The sequence below is a fragment of the Taurulus bubalis genome, assembly GCF_910589615.1.
Source record: "Taurulus bubalis genome assembly, chromosome: 13".
Taxonomy (NCBI): domain Eukaryota; kingdom Metazoa; phylum Chordata; class Actinopteri; order Perciformes; family Cottidae; genus Taurulus; species Taurulus bubalis.
In genome coordinates, this window is record NC_136601.1 from 15831176 (window position 1) to 15852172 (window position 20997).

At 42.5% G+C, this 20997-nt stretch overlaps 1 protein-coding gene across 1 annotated transcript; it reads left to right on the top strand.

The window, feature by feature from the left end:
- Window positions 1–848: 848 nt before the first annotated feature.
- kdm3b (lysine (K)-specific demethylase 3B) lies at window positions 849–20997 on the top strand (the record flags this gene model as incomplete). Its single annotated transcript, XM_079228551.1, has 25 exons — window positions 849–1055; window positions 8414–8581; window positions 9347–9460; window positions 9755–9860; window positions 10293–10417; window positions 10641–10694; window positions 10878–11579; window positions 11690–12890; window positions 12965–13181; window positions 13334–13548; window positions 13705–13857; window positions 14064–14171; window positions 14300–14427; window positions 14532–14829; window positions 14941–15194; window positions 15607–15879; window positions 15987–16158; window positions 16322–16412; window positions 16788–16918; window positions 17049–17168; window positions 17476–17499; window positions 18908–19047; window positions 19402–19578; window positions 19702–19836; window positions 20138–20997. 25 exons carry the CDS (start codon window positions 849–851, stop codon window positions 20216–20218), a joined length of 5394 nt encoding a protein of 1797 aa, XP_079084677.1. The 3' UTR covers window positions 20219–20997.

The window sequence follows — 20997 nt, forward strand, 5'->3', positions numbered from 1 at the left end:
TAATAATTCACTCCGGCAGAACATCCTTTGATAAACTGACAAGTTTCACCATTGCGCTGCATGGAAGAGTTTGTGGCAGTGTGGCACCTCCTAGTGGTCACAATCAACAACAACAATACAATTCGAGGAGAATGTCTGCTCTTTTCAAGAGGTCAAAATGTGAAACGCCCCAGAACTCAAAATTCACCACATCTGAAATCACTTTTTACCATGATGGAAATACAAAGAGCAAAGAGTGTTAGGTAAGATTTGTTCTACTTATATGTTCCTTTTATTGTGTGGGATGTTCCGTTTATTGCTCGTGTTTGATATAATTGCATAATGTGTATTTTTGTATATATACAAAACAAGTCAAAGTAAATATTGGTAAAGGCCTCACAAATCCCGAATGCTACTCGTTCGGCTCTAATATAAAAAAGAGATGATTTAATGAGTGATTTCACTTTCTAGCTCTACCACTGCGGGACATCTTGAAACTAACGTCACCCCGACGTGAATCGCGGCCCGGTCACCAGAGGGCGCTGTTTCCACGCGCCTGCTTTCTGTCTCCGCAGTGCTGCCTGTCGACGAGGAGTGCGTTTGATTGTTGCAGGGCTCAATGGCGGACAGAGCAGGATAGTCGCGTTAGCACCGAGGACAATAACATCTCGACTGAGTGAATTCCCGGCGTGACTTGGTCCGCTGCTGCGTCCCCCCCGGTGCAACGTTTGTAACGGGCTCTCTCTCTCTCGCTCACGTTTAGTAGAAAGTCGCCGCAGCTGTTTTCTGCTCGTCTTCTATCGTTTCTTGAGTTCCCGAGCGGAGAAGTTATCCGTTCATGGTGGCTCACTGACTGCAGCTAGCAAGCCATGGAGGTCTCCCTTGAACTGATAGGAAAGCGTCTGCTTTTGCTCCTCGACGACGGCAGGTCTGCGAATGGACCGGAGCCGGCTGCGTGGACCCGGGACTGGCTCCGGGGGACGGTGCGGGCAGTGAGCGTCATCGGCCTGCAGGTCCCGGAGGTTAGCGGGGTAGAGGCGACAACAACAACACCCGCTGCTGCTGCTGGGCTGACGGTCAGTGTTTACATACGAGAGAGGACGCTCTGCCTGGGTGAAAACACACCAACGGATATGTATAGCATGTAGACCACCTCTTAAGTCGGCCTTTAACACTAGTTAACGTCGGTTCGGCCGTCAACGGTGCTACGTTTGTTGGCAGGTAACGTCAGCTCGCGTATAGATTAGTTAGCTAGCGTTACAAGTTGCGGGCGAGGCTAAACTCGAGGCCGAGGATTCTCTGGCCTTTGCTTTGTTCGCTTTTTTTCTTCTCTAGTTAAAGAATGACATTACGATCTACCAGAGATACTTGTAACCTCGTAGCATTAAGGTTTCAAGCACAGATGCGACAGAGCTAACAAGTCGTACACGATATTGAAACCAATTGCAGGTTTAATAACGGCGTTAGCTCGTCAGTTTCCTTCCAGCGTTAGTTTAGTTAAAGGCCTCACAAGTTCATACGAGGGTGAACAAGGAATCCCTCCGACTTCACTGTGGGGTCCAGATTATTACATATTTAGTTCAACGCACATGTGTGTGATATAATAACATCTTCAATTAATTATATGAATCCTCTCAAGCTGTGTAGTTAACATTTTTGCAGGGTTGATAAACTCCTGAGCGACATTTGGGTGAGATGTGTAAATGTAGGGTGGTGGTGGGGACTTAACGTTAAGCACACACTTCATAGCTAAACGGACTATTTTACAACTGATTACAATAGTAAGCAATTACCAAGTAACTTTACAAAAAATCTTTGATTCATTTAATACAAACACTTTATTTGTACATTACTTTAGGAGATTTATAAAGTGTACATATAATGCAATTGTGATATATCAAAACCTAGGTTTATTAGAGATCACATAGTTTGAAATAATGTCGAGTGACAATTACATTAATGTCATTTGTCTTATGGCAAAAGAAAAATCAGGGAAAATAATCAGTGATGGTCCTTTCAGTTGTTGCAGAAGTACCATTTTTATTTGTCTCAAACGAAACAATTAAACTGAGATCTCTGCTATAAAGTAAAAAAGGTGCATGTTTATCTTTTGAGAAACAAGATTGCCTTTCTCTTCTGAGGTGTGCAATAACAAAAACTGGAGAAATTAGATCCACCTATGAAGTAAACAGTAATAGGACTGGGGCTTCGATAGGTATTATGCTTCAATGTACTCATCAAATTCCCACACTCTGCAGCCATGTGTATTGATCTCAACCAGTTAGGCCAAATGCTAGTGTTCTGATGTTACATGGGAGTGACAAATAACCAGAATGACAACTTCAATGTGTAGGGGAAAAAAATAGAAAATTGGGGTAAATGATTACATTTTAAAAGAAGCTGCGTAGGGAGGCTCGATTCAGTGGTCTGTGAAGAAGTTGGCAGTGCAGAGTCTTGGCAGGAATAATTTACATATGTTTTGGATACAGCTTAGTGTAGTGCTGGGCAATATGGACCAAAATCATGTCTGTATTTTTAGGCTCAATGGCAATACAAGCTATCTATGTTTTTTCTCCAAAGTGGGTTTCAGTTGTAAGTCAAAGCCACATCAAACAGTGAATACAATAAAATGCAAATACAAGGTTTCCTCCTTGTTAAACAATATACAGCTGTAAAACATTGAAAGAAAAAAAGAAACTTCAGCCAAAATAGAGTATAAATATAGGTTTTCTTCTCCTGCTTAACAAAATACACAGCGGAGCAAATAACAATATAAATGTAATGGGAACAAAAATAACAGCAGGCCTAATATGTTTAAAAAGTGGCACCACATATTGCAATATTTTGGAACAAAATTTCAACAAATACATATTTATAGAGTAATGCCGTGTTCACACCAAAACAGTTGCGAATTTTCGCAACGCCACTTCGCCTATATCGCGCCGCAGGTGAAAAATTCGCTCTATGTGGTTAATCCGTTTTTTCGCAACCATCTCAACCATCGCTGGGAAAAGGGGGCGGGGCTTATCTCTGTGTCTTGAAAACATTTGCTATTTCCTTCATCCACCAGGTAAATAACCACTAGTTCTGCTTTATACTTGTTGAGGAAGTCCCACACACGTCGGAACATCAACCACCCCCGTGCCTGGGTTCATAACATTATCCGTAGTCACACACAGCTCCGACTCCTCCAGGACGAGTGTCTGAATGAAGCCGCTTCCAGCGCTCCTTCAGCGGACCAGCAGTTTCATTCAGTAACGGCAGGACGGCGGTGATGCTGGGCGGAGCTTCTATCTCCGTGTTTGTGAAAGCATTTACTATTTCCGCCATTCAGCATTGAAATAACCTCTAGTTCTGCTTTATACTTGTTGAGGAAGTCCCACATACGTCGGAACATCAACCGCCCCCGTGCCTGGGTTCATAATATTATCCGTAGTCACACACAGCTCCGACTCCTCCAGGACGAGTGTCTGAATGAAGCTGTTTCCAGCGCTCCTTCAGTGGACCAGCAGTTTCATTCAGTAACGACGGTGATGCCGGGTGGAGCTTCTCAACGCTGATTGGCTTTCGCAACTCCGCGTCATGCGAATTATTCGCTGGAGTTGAAATATTTGAACGGCAGCGGAAAAGCGGAGTTGCGAATATTCGCAACGCCGTTTCGCCTCTATCGCGACGCCCGGCAAAAAATCCGCTTTTTCGCAACCTAACGCGGCTGTGCATTGACTTAACATGTAATCTGGACGCGCAAATATTTCGCAACTGTTTTGGTGTGAACACGGCATAAGTAGAGGAAGACCTCACCAGCGGAAACACTGTCTGCAGCATAACTTCAATGGTGTATATCTTTGGTGCGATAAGTAGGCATACCATCTATATATACAAATATATATTTTCTGATTGCAGTCTTGGCTCTAAATAGTAGAGTACAACATATTATGCTGTTAAAACTGCATAAGCGAATACCATAAAATATTCCTAAAAGACAGCAGAGCAGCCAGCAGGTGATAACGGGTATAATGTTTTCTCTGTGGCAATGTTATCTCGTCAACAATTAATGACACAATATACCTAAATGTTTCCCCCTCCATTTAAGAGAAATGCCTCTCCCTGGCCGTCTGGGCTATTGGAAAAGCCGGGACAGCACTGTCGCTCTTAGTCATTTTGAAAGTGCAACAGGCAATGGTATAACCTTTGTCACTTACTTTGACCGGTGGTTCATCCCAGTTACTCAGTGACAGTGCTAAAGAAAATACAATATAATCATTTAACCAGCAGGTCCATATACACATAAAAGTATACTGAAGAGTAAAAAAGCCTGCATGACGAAGCCATAAAATACAAACCAAATGTCTTAAATGAAAACAAGAAGAGGTCCTTTACAGCCGAGTATGTAAATGGAGTGCATTTTTGCTCCTTGCTCTAAGTCCTGCTCCAGATGTTTAGTGAGTTGAACAGATGCGGATCGGCACACGATGACACTAATTGAGGCACAGACATGACTACTGTGTCATGTTTGATGAAAAGAAAATATGCAGTTTCCTCAAGTTGTATTATCCCCCCTCTTAAATATGATTTAAAAATTCAGTTGTGGCAGATTTTTTTTAAGGTTCACAATTCGTATCATCAGAATTTGTACTGTGCAAGACAATAAGCCTTAATTAATATGGAAGTATGGCATAAGAATATCAGGATATCGGATTCTGTCAATACCACCCAACCCTAGCTTTATGTCCCCTTCTGTACTGATCTGGTTGTCACCCAGTTAATGAATATAAAAGCACAATACTTCTGCACCGCTTGATTGTTGCACTTTATAACACCTTTTTAGGTGTTCGATTGTTGGTCTCTTCATTAGTCTAGACATATATAGACATTGAATATCACAGTGCAGGAAGAGACAAAAAGCCAACTGGGCTTATGTGAAGCCTCCACCTACATAATATTTAAAATTTTACAAAATTACAAACATAAATTGAAATATGCATAAGAAAGACAACAGAAGGAAGAAAAGTAATGTAATCATGTCAAGTCTGTGTGTGTGAGCGTGAAAGTCAGCATGGCTTGTGTTTGTTCAGGGATTTTGGATTAAACCTCTGTGGCAATTTCTAAGCAATGGTAACTAAAAATGTAGATATAACAGCTAAAACAAGACAGGTACAGTGACAGGAAAGAGCGCACGAGTACCTGAACGTTAAGCAGTTGGCTTAACACTCTGGGGTCTGGGTTCATTTTCTTGATTTTACATCATTTTTAAATGTCTCTTTTTAAAGTCACTTGCATATGATACATACATACAAAATTACAGAAGAATCTCAGCTATCTATATAATGAGGCACCATTGTCCCAAGGCACAAGTGTAAAGAGAAAATATGACTAAAGCTGAAAAATGTAATCTTGATTTTGGAAATTGTTCATGTTTGTTGTGAAAACATAACTTTACTCATGTGGTATAGCAGTTTTGGTGATGGAAATTGGTTTACCAAAGGTCTTCTTTCACAAAAGCAGTGGAATATATGAATAAAATGGTAGACACATGTAGATAAATGTCAAAAACCAAATTTATTATTATATGGTGGGGGGGATGATGAGGTGTGGCTGGCTTTGAGGCCTGCTATGGTGATGTGTTGGCAGGCAGACGGACAGGGAGACTGCTGCAGCGATGCTGCATGTTGTCCTCTGGACCCTCACAGCTCTGAATCCACTCTGTAAAATACATTAATACAAGTCAGTATGAGTTCACTGAAATAAAGTTAACGGTGATAGAGACAACAGTTGATTACTCATAGCTGTAGTCAGCTATCTCCGTTAGCTCTCGTTAGCTCGCGCCGTGTTAGCAGCACCTAACGTGACATAAACACTACTGTAGTAACGATTAACGGAGATCCAACACTACTGGTTGTACTAAGTTCACTGTAAGAAAGTTAACGGTGATCGGTACAACAGTTGAGTATGCACCGTTCAGTCATAGACACGTAAGGAAACATCCAAAACGGGGCTATCTAGTGACGCGCTAACGCTAAGCTATCGTCAACAAGCACACGTTTGTTATGGTCTTACAAACACATAATGGAGGTCCAACACTACTAGTCGTACTAAGTTCACTGTAAGAAAGTTAACGGTGATAGGGGCAACAATTGATTACTCACCGTTCAGTCTCACACAAACGCTGTAGCCAGCTATCTGGCCCGTTAGCTCCGGGTAGCTCCTTGTTAGCGAATCCTTCAGGCACTAGAGCTGGGCCGTCTGTCTCCTCCAATATACTTGCTCAGGACTCTTTGCTTGGCATCTTCTGACTCACATTGAAGCTTTGCACACGTCGTAAGACACGTCCATGTTTAGATACTCAGACGCGGAAGTGGAAACCATATCCGCCAGATTTTAAACCATATCTCTGTGACGTATTATTGTGATGATAGAATTTTACTAAAAACTTAAACACCTGCCCGCCCGCGTCGACGCGGGCCCCGCCCCCAAGGGGTTAATGTTATCTGTGCGAACCTGCTAACTCAATGCCTGCAGAGCTCTTTGTCTGCTTCAGCGAGGAACCCTCAATGACATAAGTACCAACTACATTTCAGTTTAAATTGAACTTTTCTTTCCCGCTCATAACATTGCCACCCAGAATTTTATTAAATCTGATTTGACTACAAGCAACAACTGGTTGTGTCAGGCAGACTGATAAAAGACCACTCGGTTTCTCACAGCTTGCGCTGTTAAATAAAGCAGCTGTTGCCAATAGCTTGGATGTTTGTGGTGTTTTTATTTCACTTAAAGAACTGACAAAATATTAAACCTCTGCTGTGGACTTAACAACCGTGACTAGGTGTCATGGTGTCTTTAGTCAGTGTCAGTGTGATGAAAGTCAAATTGCACACACACTTCATGAGAATAGGGAGCCCAGCTGTTGTCAAGTTTACCTTGTGACTTTGTATTAGTTCATTTACATTTTTAGATCTTGGCTAAGAAGTGTTATTGTTCAGTTTTGTTATCCCTTTTGAATCAATGCATACCAGTTCTATTGTGTTAATTTGACATAAAAAGAGGGTGCATAGCAAAAAATATCTGGCATAAAGAATTAACCTTTGTTGAGGAATTTGAGGATCAAACCCCTTATGTGGGGTTCAGACAGAATACAGTACTGCGTTAAAACGGTCTAGGGGTCTACATTTGTGGGGGAAAGTTGTTTGTAACTATGAGACATGCAATACAATCCAGGAAGTCAAGTTTGAGGAAGAGATTACTGGGTTAAAATGTATCGGACAACGCTGCACAGAGGTTTGTGATAATCACAGACAGACTGTCCAATGCAGCGTCTACTGGTACTACTACTATTATGCATTGCAGCAGAAGGTTACCCAGATTCAACTTTTTTTGCCGGACAACCTTGCATTGTTTTGCCAGAGCCTCCTCTGCTGGCATCCCAGATGCACCAAGGAACCGGCTCCGTTCAAGTGAATAAGAGGGCTGCGTTTTTCTCACAGGGGCACTGTCGTGTGAACGCACCCTCAACTCACAACTGCTCCATGGGGGCTCCTCAGTGTCAATTCACGTTTGTGGTTGTTCTTTGCATCTCACTGCTGTGTCTGTCAGTAAATTGATTCAAAGGACAGCCATCCTCACTGAAACTACCCTGGATAAAATAATAGTAAATAATCAACCATCAACTCAGACATTTGTAAGTAATTGACTAATTCCAATCCACTCACTGTTTGATCCACTGGTGCATATCATTTTCTCGCAAATTTTGGAACAAACTGGAATTCAAATGCAAATTGGGTCAGCCTCATCTACAGGCCATGATAATTATCTGGATAGGGATGCATGTAATACTAGGAAATACTACAGAAGATTACACATTGAATAGACATGCTTTGATGCACTTTAAATCAGAAAAAGTGGACTAATGGTCTGTGTTTGATACATCAACCGAATATTGCCATTTTTAAAGGCTGTGCCTTTTATTTCAAGACAGTTTATCATCAACTTTTTCTTTTAAACCAAAGTAGCTAGATAACTAATGATTGATAGGCACTCCTCCTGTGATCCTTCCAGGTGGTTTGTTCACACGAGTCACACCCTAGTTCTATGCAAAATGAAGTGTGTTATCCAACTCTTGCTTTAACAGTAAACGGGCCACTCTGACTTGCATTAAATGTGCTCAAGACAAAGTTGGATGCGATCATATCATCATTGTACCAGTACTTGCTGTAGATGTAGCCAGATTCTGTCATACTGTAATAAAAGAAACAGCACTGTTAGCTTGCCAGTCCATTTTCAGTAATTCTGTTTTTGTTATGTTACTTTCACATATTTCCACTATTTTCATTCTACAGATTTTATATTAATTTGATTTGCAGTTACGGAGGAAGCAGTCTTATATCACTTTACAGTTCTTGTGTTTATGTTCTGCTTCTTTCTGTTTTTCTTTCTGCAGGTATTTGTGGAGTTTGAGAATACTTTGCAGCGCTGTTCTTGGGTGCAGGTGTTTGACAAGGGGGTGAAAGCCGTGCTGGTGGAAGACGCTATTGTTTGGGCCGGTCAGAGTGATGGGAGTACCGGGACTGCAGGAGCCCCGGCATCATCCACAGCCTGGCCTGCTCTGGTGAGTCAAGCCTTGAAACAATCTGGGTTAACTGTTGAAGTGCGGAATAAGCTTCAGGACAAGGCCAACCAAATAGACTCAATACTGTTTTGCAGTTTCAATAATTTCAACTTTTTGTTTGAATATTCCTTCTTATTACAAATTTTAAATAACATTTTCAAACTTTTCAAAAAGTTGATGCAGGAAAGTCGATGCTCTTTTGTCGGTCATGACATCAAGGTAGAATGCACAGGTTAGATTTATAGTGTGTAATTTGTAATCTTGTATAGACAACATAAATTGGATAACGGCTGATATGAATTTCATCTAGCTTCTAGGTCACTGAGATCGATGCATTTGAAAATTAAATTTGCACTTTGGACTAAACCCTGATATCGGCTAGAGATGCTTTTCACTGCCCAGGCCCACCCTCCCCACTCGGACTTTGCCAAAATCCATAGTCACACTCCAGTTTACCCTTCAGCTTGAATGGTTGTTTTTTGACTTGTTTGGGCCCAATGCAGACCGACTTTTGGCTCATGTGGGTATTATGACTGGAAACACAGGAACCTGATATGACTCACTATAACATGATCAAAAAGTTCAAGGCATGAAGAGCATCGGTGTAAACGTAGCCTATATGTTTTAAATTACATTTAGAAAATTCAGTTCTGCATTATTTTGAGATGTAAGAATGTAATGTTTCTGTTGCCCTGTTGAATTTAATGCAAATAACAAGTATTTTTCAACCGAGTCAAATCATTTCATGTTGTTCACTCTCATCAGGTCTACCGCTCCTTGGTGGACAGAGTGGGTTTAGGATCGTTGGTTCCTGTGGAGTATTTTGGAAACAAGAATTTTGAGTTCCTACCTGATAACAAAACTGTCCAGAGGTTTGAGGTATGTACTTTTGTAGTACAGTTTGTTAAACTTTTTTAGTAATGTTAAGTACTGGAACTATTAGTTTAGAAACCAGTTTATTGACGGATAAAACATTGTTATAATGGCAGGATTATTTAGGATATTTATCAAAACTTTATTGGACAGGATATTTGTTATTTCTTTTGCCATTTAAAAAAAGAAATGTTATAATAATAAAAGGAATTACAGCATCAACTGTGAGTTGCAGCGCTGGTGTTCTTTCCTGTAATATTCTAGTGAGACGTTTCACGTTGTTGTTGTGTCTTTGTGCAGGTTGATAAAGACATAAGACACCCTTTGCTGTTGGAGCAGCCATCACTGCAGACTGCCATTTCCAGCTGGCGTACTGACTTTGAACTGCAGGAAATCTTCAGGAAGGGTAAGACTCAACCCTTTTTTTCATATTGTTTTCTAGACTTGGAAATAATGTTCATTTGAAATGCGTAAACTTGGCATTTGTCATCAAATCATGTCATCGTTAACAAAATGATGTTGAGCACTGAAAGCTTGATACAGATGGACTAACAACAGTGACTGCAAGTCATTGTGTTTCTGATGCAGAAAATGTTGATGAAACATAGCGTAGAAACCATATACAAATGTAGCTAATTATTTTATTAGCTTGATAACAGATAATCAGCTCGCAGTAGAATGGTCATCTTGTGCTGCAGTAGCAACTTGCTAGATTGAGAGACTTTCAAGTCTTTATAATCTTCAAGTCCCAGTGTGGTATTGTTGACTTATGTCAGTTGTTTCATTTAAATCTGCCAGAATGTAACTCTCCTGCTTTTCTCCCTGTTCCTGCCCTTAGGTTCATACACTATTCAAGGACGCAGGGTTCGCGTGTACCAGCCAGAGTTTGAGGAATGCTGGGCTTTAGGACTGGTCTCACAGCACGACCCTATCTCACACATTATGGAGATTACCACAGATAAGGTAAAAACAAAAGCGTATGTTACGTGTTGAATTGGGAGGCGAATTGTATCAGATACCAAATCAAAATGAAAACTGCAATACAATATCAAACAAATCCTTTCTGTAATGGGCAAATGCCAAGAGTAAAACTGAGAATTCAGAATGGAGTAAATCTAGAGGTGAATTGGCAGTATTGTTATGGTGTGAACGGATTTCGCTTAAATACCATCTTTTTTTGCTGTAGGGCGAAAATCAGACGGTAGATCCTCGAGTGATACATGTCATGCTGGCAGAGGAGGTAAGGTTGTCATATTATCTTTCTTTACTCCGTAATTGGTTGCACTGAATTGTACCTCTATTTCCCCCCGGGGGTCAATAAATGATTACTGTGTATTACTACACAGTATATTTTGTTGAAGTATTTTCAGCTTTTTATTAAACGTTTTAACAGAATTACTTCTTGTACTACCCATTCATTTAGCTCGGTAAGAATGGGCGGCGAAGGAAGGACAGTGAAACAATGAAAGGTGACAGTGGACGCAGACGTAGGACTGCCTCTGAAGAGGGTGACGATGACTTGAACTTGAAACGTTTTAAAGGAGCAGTAGATGCGGGAGCTGATGGGCAAAACTGTGGCGACTCCAACAACATGCCAGCAGAAGGGATGGGCATCTGGGGAGGAGACTCTGCAGAAAGTGTCAGCAGCACAACCAAAAACGGAAGCTCTTCAGAGGGAACCTTTGCTCAGGGCAGAGTGTTATCCCCAAACACCAACTCCTCACTCCAGATGGACCAATCGAACGCTACTCCTCGTCATCCTGCCCATGTCAAAGAAAATGGGCGCTCAATCTCCACACAAGGAGCACCAGATTCCACCACTGCAGTTACTCACACCCCCACCCCTCCCCCCCTCAAACCAGCCCCCTCTCCCTTCTCCACCACATCTTTCCCCTCGCTAGGCCAGATGCCGAGCCTGGTCCCTGGAGCTCCAGCCCCCAAGGCCTCTCCATCCCCGCAGCCAGACCGAGAGGAGGCCTCCCAATCAGCTTATTCCAAAACAGCTGCGCTTGTTTCCCCGGGGCCTGTCACCATTTCTTGGTCACATGACAGCGGCCCGAGTGTGGCACTTTCTGCGTCTGTGGGCTTTAGTCCTAAAGCCCCCACCTGGGGAAGCCAGACTGAGGTAAGACAATCCATATGAGCAATACCATTATATTCTGCCTTTGCAAGTCATCACAGTTTTGTTTCTAGTATTAATATCATGTTACTGTACCACATTGTTTTGTTTCCCAGGGCTCCAAAACTGCATCAGGCTTTTGTTTGCCCCAGACTGTGCCCACTGCTTCTGTATTTGGAGATGTTACCTCTCAGACCAATGGAGCTCCTACCACTACGACAGCCTCCCAGGACACTCCCAGGGCCTTTGGCTTCGGCTTTGGCGGAGCAAAGAACGAGACTCAATCCCAACAAGACCAAAACTTGTTTTTCCAGTGCATGACCCAGAATTCTGGATCCAGCTCAATTCTAGCTGCTGGTCCGACCCAGTCCAAGGACACCAATTACTTCACCACAGTGTCTGAAAGCTTGAGTAAAGAGCCCCCAAGCCTTTTCAAGCCCGCAACCTCCACTGAAGGGCTGAAAAAGCCTGAGCAGCCCAAAGTGCCTGAGACCCATTCATCAGGAAATGGTGTGCTCAACAAATCTTCATTGGCCTTCCAGGGCATGGGTGGCTCTGCAGGAGGAAGAGGTTCTGGTCTAAATGTTGGTGGTTTGACTGGGGCTGCTGGAGCTTCTCTAAGTACTTCGAAGAAGAGCAGTAATAATGGGACTTCTGTGGGAGGCTTAGGGCTGCAATCTGGTTTTACTACTTCAGATAGCCACCAGAACCTGTTTCTGCAGGCCTCCAAAGAGCCTGCTAATCCATTTCTGGCATATGGGGACAAAACCTCCCACACCTCCTTTGCTGGCCTCACTGGGGCTGAGCCACAGACCCTTGGCCATGCCTCCGACAGCAAGCCAAACCTTTTCACTATGGCAGAGCCACCTAAGGGGATTCTGTCTTCCTCTTTCCCAGTGCTCTCAGCAGCTGCTTCACCCAGCTCTTCCTCCTCTCCAGCACCGACCTCATCACAGAGGTCACAGGGTGAGGGGACTGTGATAAAGGAGGAGCTAGAGGCTGGGGAGATGCCTACATCCACCTCAGGCTGCCCTATGTTTGGAAGCACTGGTCCTGGTGGAATGGAGGAGGTCCCTGTGTCCTTTGACCAGAGCCAGTCTCAGAAGTTTACCCTGGAGGATAGAGGGCAATCGTCAAAACGGGACTCTGACTCCAGCAGCAACAGTGACCTGTCAGACCTGAGTGAGAATGAAGAGGGCCCTGAGAAAGGCCAAATCCCAGGAGGACCACTTCACCCTGCCAAGGATGGGGCAATGTTGCAGAAAACTAAAATCCAAGGGGCTCCTAAAGGCCGACCACGTAACAAGCCTTTCAAAGGTAAGTTTGGTCCACTCTTTCTCGTTTGTGGTGACAAGCTAAGAAATATAATTAACACTGATTTGTTTCTCCAGTGGGCCAGTCTGTACTAAAAGACCAGAGCAAAGTGCGTCGTTTGAAGTCGTCTGGTGAGTCCTTTCTCCAGGATGGCTCCTGCATCAATGTGGCCCCTCACTTGCACAAGTGCCGCGAGTGCCGCCTGGAGCGCTACCGTAAATATCGTACTACAGGCGAAGATAGTGATGATGATCACGACCCAAATGTTTCCTGTCGGTTCTTCCACTTCAGAAGGTACACGTTTACACGCTTGTGCTGCTCAATGTCTTCCTCTGTGTGTTTGAGCTCCAGGGAGGAAGTCATAGAGAGTTGTCTGAATAGAGGACTCAATCAAGCAATGATGTTACTGAATTCCCTTTTTTTTATATTTCTCTTCCCGTGACCAGGTTGGCTTTCACTCGTAAAGGTATACTGCGTGTGGAGGGCTTCCTGAGTCCTCAGCAGAGCGATTCCATGGCCATGGGTTTGTGGCTAACTGGACCAGCTGTCCTAGAGGGCCTTGACCTTGATACATCCAAGTACATCCTAGCCAATGTGGGAGACCAGTTCTGTCAATTGGTCATGTCTGAAAAGGAGGCCATGATGATGGTGGAACCTCACCGTGAGTAATAAGGACATGATTTTATTCAATGTGAATGAATGTTTTATCTTGTCCTACATTTTGTCTCAGGACTCAACGTGTCAAAAGTGTCTGTTGTATTATAATCCTCTTTTTTTTTTTTTTTTTTTTTTTTCTTTCTTTCGGTCTGTCCTTCAGAGAAAGTAGCGTGGAAACGTGCCGTGCGAGGTGTCAGAGAAATGTGTGACGTGTGTGAGACCACCCTGTTCAACATTCACTGGGTGTGTCGCAAGTGTGGCTTTGGGGTGTGTCTGGACTGCTATCGGCTCCGCAGGAACAGGCCAAGGGAGGGTGAGTCAATACTGAATGATATTTAGGGAGCTTTTAGAGTTGTTACCAGTTCACTACTGTGTTACTGTGTTAACCTAAGTTGTTTATTTAATTGCATATATTTTATTAAAATAATACAAACAAGTGATGACAGGGTTATTACTTTGTGAGATCTTTTGAGGTTGAGTGTGTTGGAAACACATAGGTTATTATGTTCTTCCCTTCAGATGTAGATGAAGGTCCAGAGGATGAGGTTTTCGCTTGGTTGAAGTGTGCCAAAGGCCAACCTCACGAGCCACAGAACCTTATGCCTACGCAGATTATACCTGGGACAGGTAACGTGCACATTATGATTGAATCATAAATCTATCAATCCCCACCACAAGCATTAAGTAATTCGATATAATCTTGTATTGGTACAGTAAAAGTTGTAATTATTGTTTTTTTTGCCCTTCTACTTTAGCTCTTTACAACATAGGTGACATGGTGCACTCAGCAAGAGGCAAGTGGGGTATTAAGGCCAATTGTCCCTGTACCAGTCGACACACTAAGCCTCTAGTACGCCCTAGTGCCCCCAATGGGATTTCACAGGTACTGTAGTGCCACGTCATATTGTTTTTAGTGCTCCAGATCTGCATTGTGAAAAAAGTGTTCAACTTGAAGGCTCTAATGTCTGGTTGTGCTTGTCTCAGCAGTCTACAACAGGTAGTAGTGGAATCCTCGCAAGTGCAGCTTCTGGTATTGGCTTCACCCTAAAATCAGAGGGAGAAACATCAGCCATCAAAACAGAAACTACGCAAACCGCAGCGCCATCAGACAGTGGGGGAGGAGAAGGTGTGGGCAGTGTCAGTAACTCAACCAGTGGTACATCCTCCCCCTGTAACCTCACCCAGTCCTCTGTCAAGGAGTCCCGTTCATCAGGCGAGGGCAACAGCTCTGCTCTGCACTGGCTGGCAGACTTGGCCACACAGAAAGCCAAGGATGACACCAAGGGTAAGTAGGAAAGAGGAAATGCTGAGTAGGTGTAGTCTGAGTGCTTGGAAAACGTCTAAATCCATATTAAAGTTGAAGTCACCTCAGTATCCTCTTGCCATCTTCTTCCAGAATCTGGTTCACTTCGCTCCATGATGAGTCGAGACAGCCGGCCTCCCTTTGGCTTGGACTCACTCAGTGCCCTGTCAAAGCCATCTGCTTCCAGTCCTAAGCTATTTAACAGTCTGTTACTGGGCTCCAGCATGACCCAGTCCAAACCTGAGGGGTCCAGTCTCCGGGATCTGCTCAACTCTGGACCGGGAAAGCTCCCCCAGGGGCCTGGAGAGAGTGGGGTGCCATTCCCTTCTGTATTTACCTCAACGGGGGTATGTGGAAAGCTCATTTAGTTTTACACATTCATACTAAAAACTCAATCAGCAAGATCACTTTCTGATTGAAAAATGGATCATTTGTAAGAAAACTACAGTGTCACACTTGCACTGTGAATGCCTAATTATATATGGAAAGCATTATTGCATTTTGATGCATTTCAGCAAAGAGTATATCAGTGAAAGCTTAAAATATGAGTAAAATAAAAAACATTTTAAACAACAATAATTTAAATTGTAAGCATACTAAGATTAGTAATAATTTGTGTCAGTTACTGGTCTAGTAATGAAACAGAGCATTCATTTTGAAAATGCCATGGTTGAAATCACTAAGAACAACGCATTTTCAAAAAGTGATGAGGCTTTACTTTTATTATTTACCTGAAGTTAAAGTTATTTTCTCTGTCAGAGTGACAAGCTGAAGAGCAGCCTCCCAAACTTCCTGGATCACATCATCGCCTCCGTTGTGGAGACCAAGAAGGCAGAAGGCCGTCGGACCGGGGCGTCTGAGGGCGGCGAGCTCGGTGTTTTGGGCGGCCGCAAAGACGGAGTAATGGGCCTTAGTGTTTTAGAACCACATACCTCGCATTCCTGGCTCTGTGACGGACGACTCCTCTGCCTACAGGATCCCAGCAACAGCAACAACTGGAAAATCTTCAGAGAGTGCTGGAAGCAGGGACAAGTAAGAACCACAATTAGTAAAACTCCTGAGGCATCTGTGGCAGCAACATGATGGAGCTGCACAAGAAAGATCTCGGTTTGAAACACACTCTTCCCTTTTGTGTGCAGCCCGTGTTGGTGTCAGGGATACATAAACGCCTGAGAAGTGATTTGTGGCGACCTGACGCCTTCAGTAGGGAGTTTGGAGACCAGGACGTAGACCTGGTCAACTGTAGGAACTGTGCTATCATCTCTGATGTGAAGGTGCGAGACTTCTGGGACGGCTTCGAGGTCATCTCTAGTGAGTGTTCAAACTATTCTTATTCGTTGTTGATTTATTAATTGATGCAAAAGGCACTGTGTTATTTTAGCTTGAGTTTCTTTCAGCTAATGTCTTTGAGTATCTTGAAAAGTGCTATATAAGTTTGAATTATTATTAATAATGTGTTTTTCTGTGAATGCAGAGCGACTGCAAGATAGTGAGGGCCAGCCCATGGTGTTGAAATTAAAGGATTGGCCGCCAGGTGAAGACTTCAAGGACATGATGTCATCCCGGTGAGGGACCCAGAAATATGTTGCTTCTTATTTTTCCATGCATTTGCTCACCAACAAAGCTACCCACTTCATTCCCAGTGTTTTGTTTTTTTAATTACATCATTTAAAAGTCATCAGGCACATATGGAGTCAGTTGTTATTATTAATGGAGTTTTAGACATTTCTCACACCGCAATGGGTAAATCTATCCGTTATCAGATTGTTAATATTAGCATTTCTTTGCCATCTTGGTGCATTTATGATTTGTACCTCAATTGGTACCTTTACGCTTGTTAAATAGGAAATCACCATCATTTGAAATAATTAATTATTTTTACAAAACACAGTTGTGAATCTTGTTGTTGTTGTTGCAATATTCTTTCATACTTTTTCCAGGTTTGACGATCTGATGGATAACCTCCCTTTGCCCGAGTACACAAAAAGAGACGGTCGTTTAAACCTTGCGGCTCGTCTGCCCAACTTTTTTGTGCGTCCTGACCTTGGACCTAAGATGTACAACGCCTATGGTGAGAAGGATTGGCTTAGTCCCTGTCAACTCAGTTAGATCTCTTGTTTCTTTCTCCCCCTTCCTCTATTATATACTCTATCATCTTCATCTTCTCGCTCTCACTCCCTCATTGTCTTTCTCTCCTTCAGGCTTAACCTCTTCTGAAGACAGGAAGGTGGGAACCACTAATCTCCATCTGGATGTCTCTGATGCTGTCAACGTCATGGTCTATGTTGGTATCCCCCAAATAGAGGGAGACCCAGGGCAAGGTCAGTGGAGTTAAACACTCACTTTCTCCCGCTCTCTTTGTCTTGTTCTGTTCTCTTGTTTCACTCCATACCAAATCCAAGACATTGTATAAAATATATGTCGGAAATAACTGTTCAAACACTGAACATGAATCCCGTTGATTACTCCTGAACACTTTTAAAGATTATTGTCACAGCTGTTTCCAGAACATCATGCTTTTACTGTTCTAGTTGCTCCAGGCTTGATTGTCTTGGATAGGTCAATGAAAAGACCTTTCAGTGGGTCTCACTTTATAATTTACATTATGGCAACATTTCTCTTTCTCAGAGGCAGATATCAATGGACGCAAAGGTCTGTAGACTTTCAATTGTATCACTTCAGTAGCATGTCCTTCTTTTTGACTAACTCCCCTTCTTCACTCCTCCACCCCATCCTTTCGGTATTATCTGTGCTGTAGGGGCCAGAGCACTGGGACCATCTGTTGGTTTCTACTGTGGCATGTTTTAGTAATTTCTATGTAACGGCTTTATTAACAACTTCAATGCATAATGAATGGCAATGACAATTTTGTTGTTGCTCTCTGAATTTCTTTTTTGGTCGGGTGAAACATTTTGTAATTTATGGAATTATCTTTGCTTTTGATGAGCTGTGCTCTGGTCCTTACATGGTGGGTGAAAAGTTCCAATGAAGGGCATCTAGAATTAGCATCCCTATTTCCTTGCAGGCTTCCTTTCACTCAGTGACACTAGCACACACCCACAAGTATCACCTGTCTGTGAATGAGTAATTGTGACTGACCAGATAATAATTAATGCTATATATTACACATGACACATTACACATGACACACACATTGCTAATATATGTGACCTTACTGGCCACCTAGCTAAACGCATACACATGGTTAGGTAGCAAAGAGAAACTCTGCGGAACCAACAGCTTTGAGCAAGTGAAAGACAAAAGTCCACCGAAGCAAACACAGTTATCCCTTATCATCTTTCTGAATAATTCATAATTACGCACTGTTAATGAGAGGTCAGTATATTTTCAAGTAGTTAGCTGCTCCGTACGATCAACCCCACGCTGTGAATATTATGTCAGTAAATGTGATTGTCTTTTTCTTTGCCCCAGTGGTTCTCAACTGGTCCAGCCACACGATATCCACATTTGTCTTAAGTCACAATGACAACATCATTGAACCATTTTAATTATTCCATGCACTAGAAACATTAGTACTTTTTATGGCATTCATGTTTTACCAAATGCTGTGTTGATGGCTTGTGATGTTTGTGTCACGTCAGCCACATGATGCAGCTACAAACAGTATTTTAAGAGAAGTTGTGGAAAATCAGTGCACTTTAGACTGAAACTGTTAATGGCCCACAATCCTACATTTAACTTATAATAGACCTGCAACCTCACGAGTCATGAGCCACCAGTTGAGAACTATCTGATCAGATCTTTGCCTTTTTGTCAAACAGTATGATGGATGTACTTAAATTCAGTTGTTTAAGAATTTTTTCTATGAAAAATGAGAAACTCAGATTTGCTTGACAGTACCAGTCACTGAGGCATGACACATTAAGCCATCAAACTGGAATTAATTAAAGAGAGTAGTCTTCAACTTATTAATGTTGAAACATTGAGCAACCACAGATCCAAACCTAATTTAGGAAAACATTGTCATCATAGAAACATGGCTGATAATCCTCTGGTGCACTGTATGTGTGTGTGTTGTTGTTTCTGTTTGGTCCTCCAGAGGTCATGACCACTATTGAGGAGGGTGATGTGGATGAAATGACAAAGAGAAGGGTATACGAGGTAAAGGAGAAACCTGGAGCTCTCTGGCACATCTACGCTGCCAAGGATGCTGAGAAGATCAGAGAACTTCTCCGCAAGGTCAGCAGCCAGAAGATTTCTCTCTTGACAAAGAAAGTGATGTGTTTTATGAAAAGTGCACTGCCAATGACCTATAGCAGATACCATTGGGTTCTAAAAAGCATTTCCTTTCAGAAAACACTTTTTGTTAACCAACCGGCATTAATTTAAGACGTCATACAGGAAACTACAGGACTACTACAGGAAAACATATCAGGATTCAGATGAACATAGATGTGTAGTCTATACATTTATGTTTGAAACCTGTCCACTACATCCTTGATTATTATTATACCAAAGTTATCATCAGCTGGTTAGCAACAACAGCCGAAGCCAAGAGTGTGGTTCTTATTAATCGTGGATTATCTGTGTCAGGTGGGAGAGGAGCAGGGCCAAGAGAACCCTCCAGACCACGACCCCATTCACGACCAGAGCTGGTACCTGGACCAAGTTCTCCGCCGTAGGCTCTATGAAGAATATGGCGTCCAGGGATGGGCCATTGTACAGTTCTTAGGAGATGCTGTATTTATCCCTGCTGGAGCGCCACACCAGGTCAGACATTTTTGTGTTCTATCTAGGAAGCTTGCTATTGATATCCTTTTATTTTAAGAATTGAAGACACTTGATTATCTTTATCAGTAACATATTTGTACATGTTATGCTCTTCCGCTCTAGGTTCACAACCTGTACAGCTGTATCAAGGTGGCAGAGGACTTTGTGTCTCCTGAGCATGTAAAACACTGTTTCAGACTGACACAAGAGTTCAGACACCTGTCCACTACTCATACAAACCACGAAGACAAGCTCCAGGTGGGTGTGCTTTTGTCACATTTGAATGCATTCAACTAGCCACATAATGATGTGTTTAAAAAAAGTACACCTCTGTTTACGTAACCTTTATAATCTGCTGGTGTGATTGCCAAGAGAAGGGATTAATTGCTTAGAGTAATTCAATTAAAAAGTATCAATTGACGGAAATCAATATAAATCTGATATAATTTATACAATACTGACACATGTTTGTGGCAAAATGAAAAAAGCCCTTGTCGGTGTGAGGCGTTGTTGTTTCCATGCCATTGTTTTAACAAACTTCTTGTCATTCTTTTCTCAGGTGAAGAACATCATCTATCATGCAGTGAAGGACGCTGTTGGGACACTGAGGGCCCATGAACCTAAACTAGCACGGCCATAGCTCCTCACTTTGTGTAATCCCAAAATAACCAGCCTCTGACAACCACTCCACGACGTACACATACACACACACCTACATACACAAGTACAGGCTGCAGAGTACAAAGATGGAGTGTAGGTTCTTTTGGGCCAGTGGAGGTTTGATTTGGGGAAGGATTAGATGGGGAGGGGCTAATCAGCGCTTTGATGAAGGAAGTCCTTTATCGCTGTTACACAGTACGCTCAGACTTGTCTAGTTGTTTTCCAATTATATATTTTTTTGGATTAACTCTGTATTTAAGGTCAGTGTGTTTGTTCTGTTTTCATTGTAAATGTAAGAGTTAGGGAGGTCAAAGCTGACTTTCCTTTGGAGCAGAAGTTCAGCTTCCATATAAGTGACTGACAAAATGCAAGTTCTGGGCTAATTTTCCTATTTTCATGACGTTGATATTTTTTTTCTTAAATAGAAGCAAGGTTAACCTGTGTTTGTAGAATTTTGTTGTTGTTGCCGTTTTTAAACAGCTGATTGCTTCTGCCCTCTGTGGCTGTAATGAATTTGTGAAGCAGCCAGTGAGGGGAAGCAGACCAAAGTTTTGTATTTTTTTTGTTTTTTTATTTCCCTTTCAGAGTGAGAAGTATTTTCTTTGTATACACCACAAGGCAATGAGCAGGAGGGCAGGATTCATTTTTTTTTTGTTTTTGGTCACCTATCTTTGTCTCATGGGCTGAATGAACTCCAGGCTTCCAACAACTTTGTTCAAGAATCACAATTGCAGCTGAATAGAACTACTGGCCATTAAC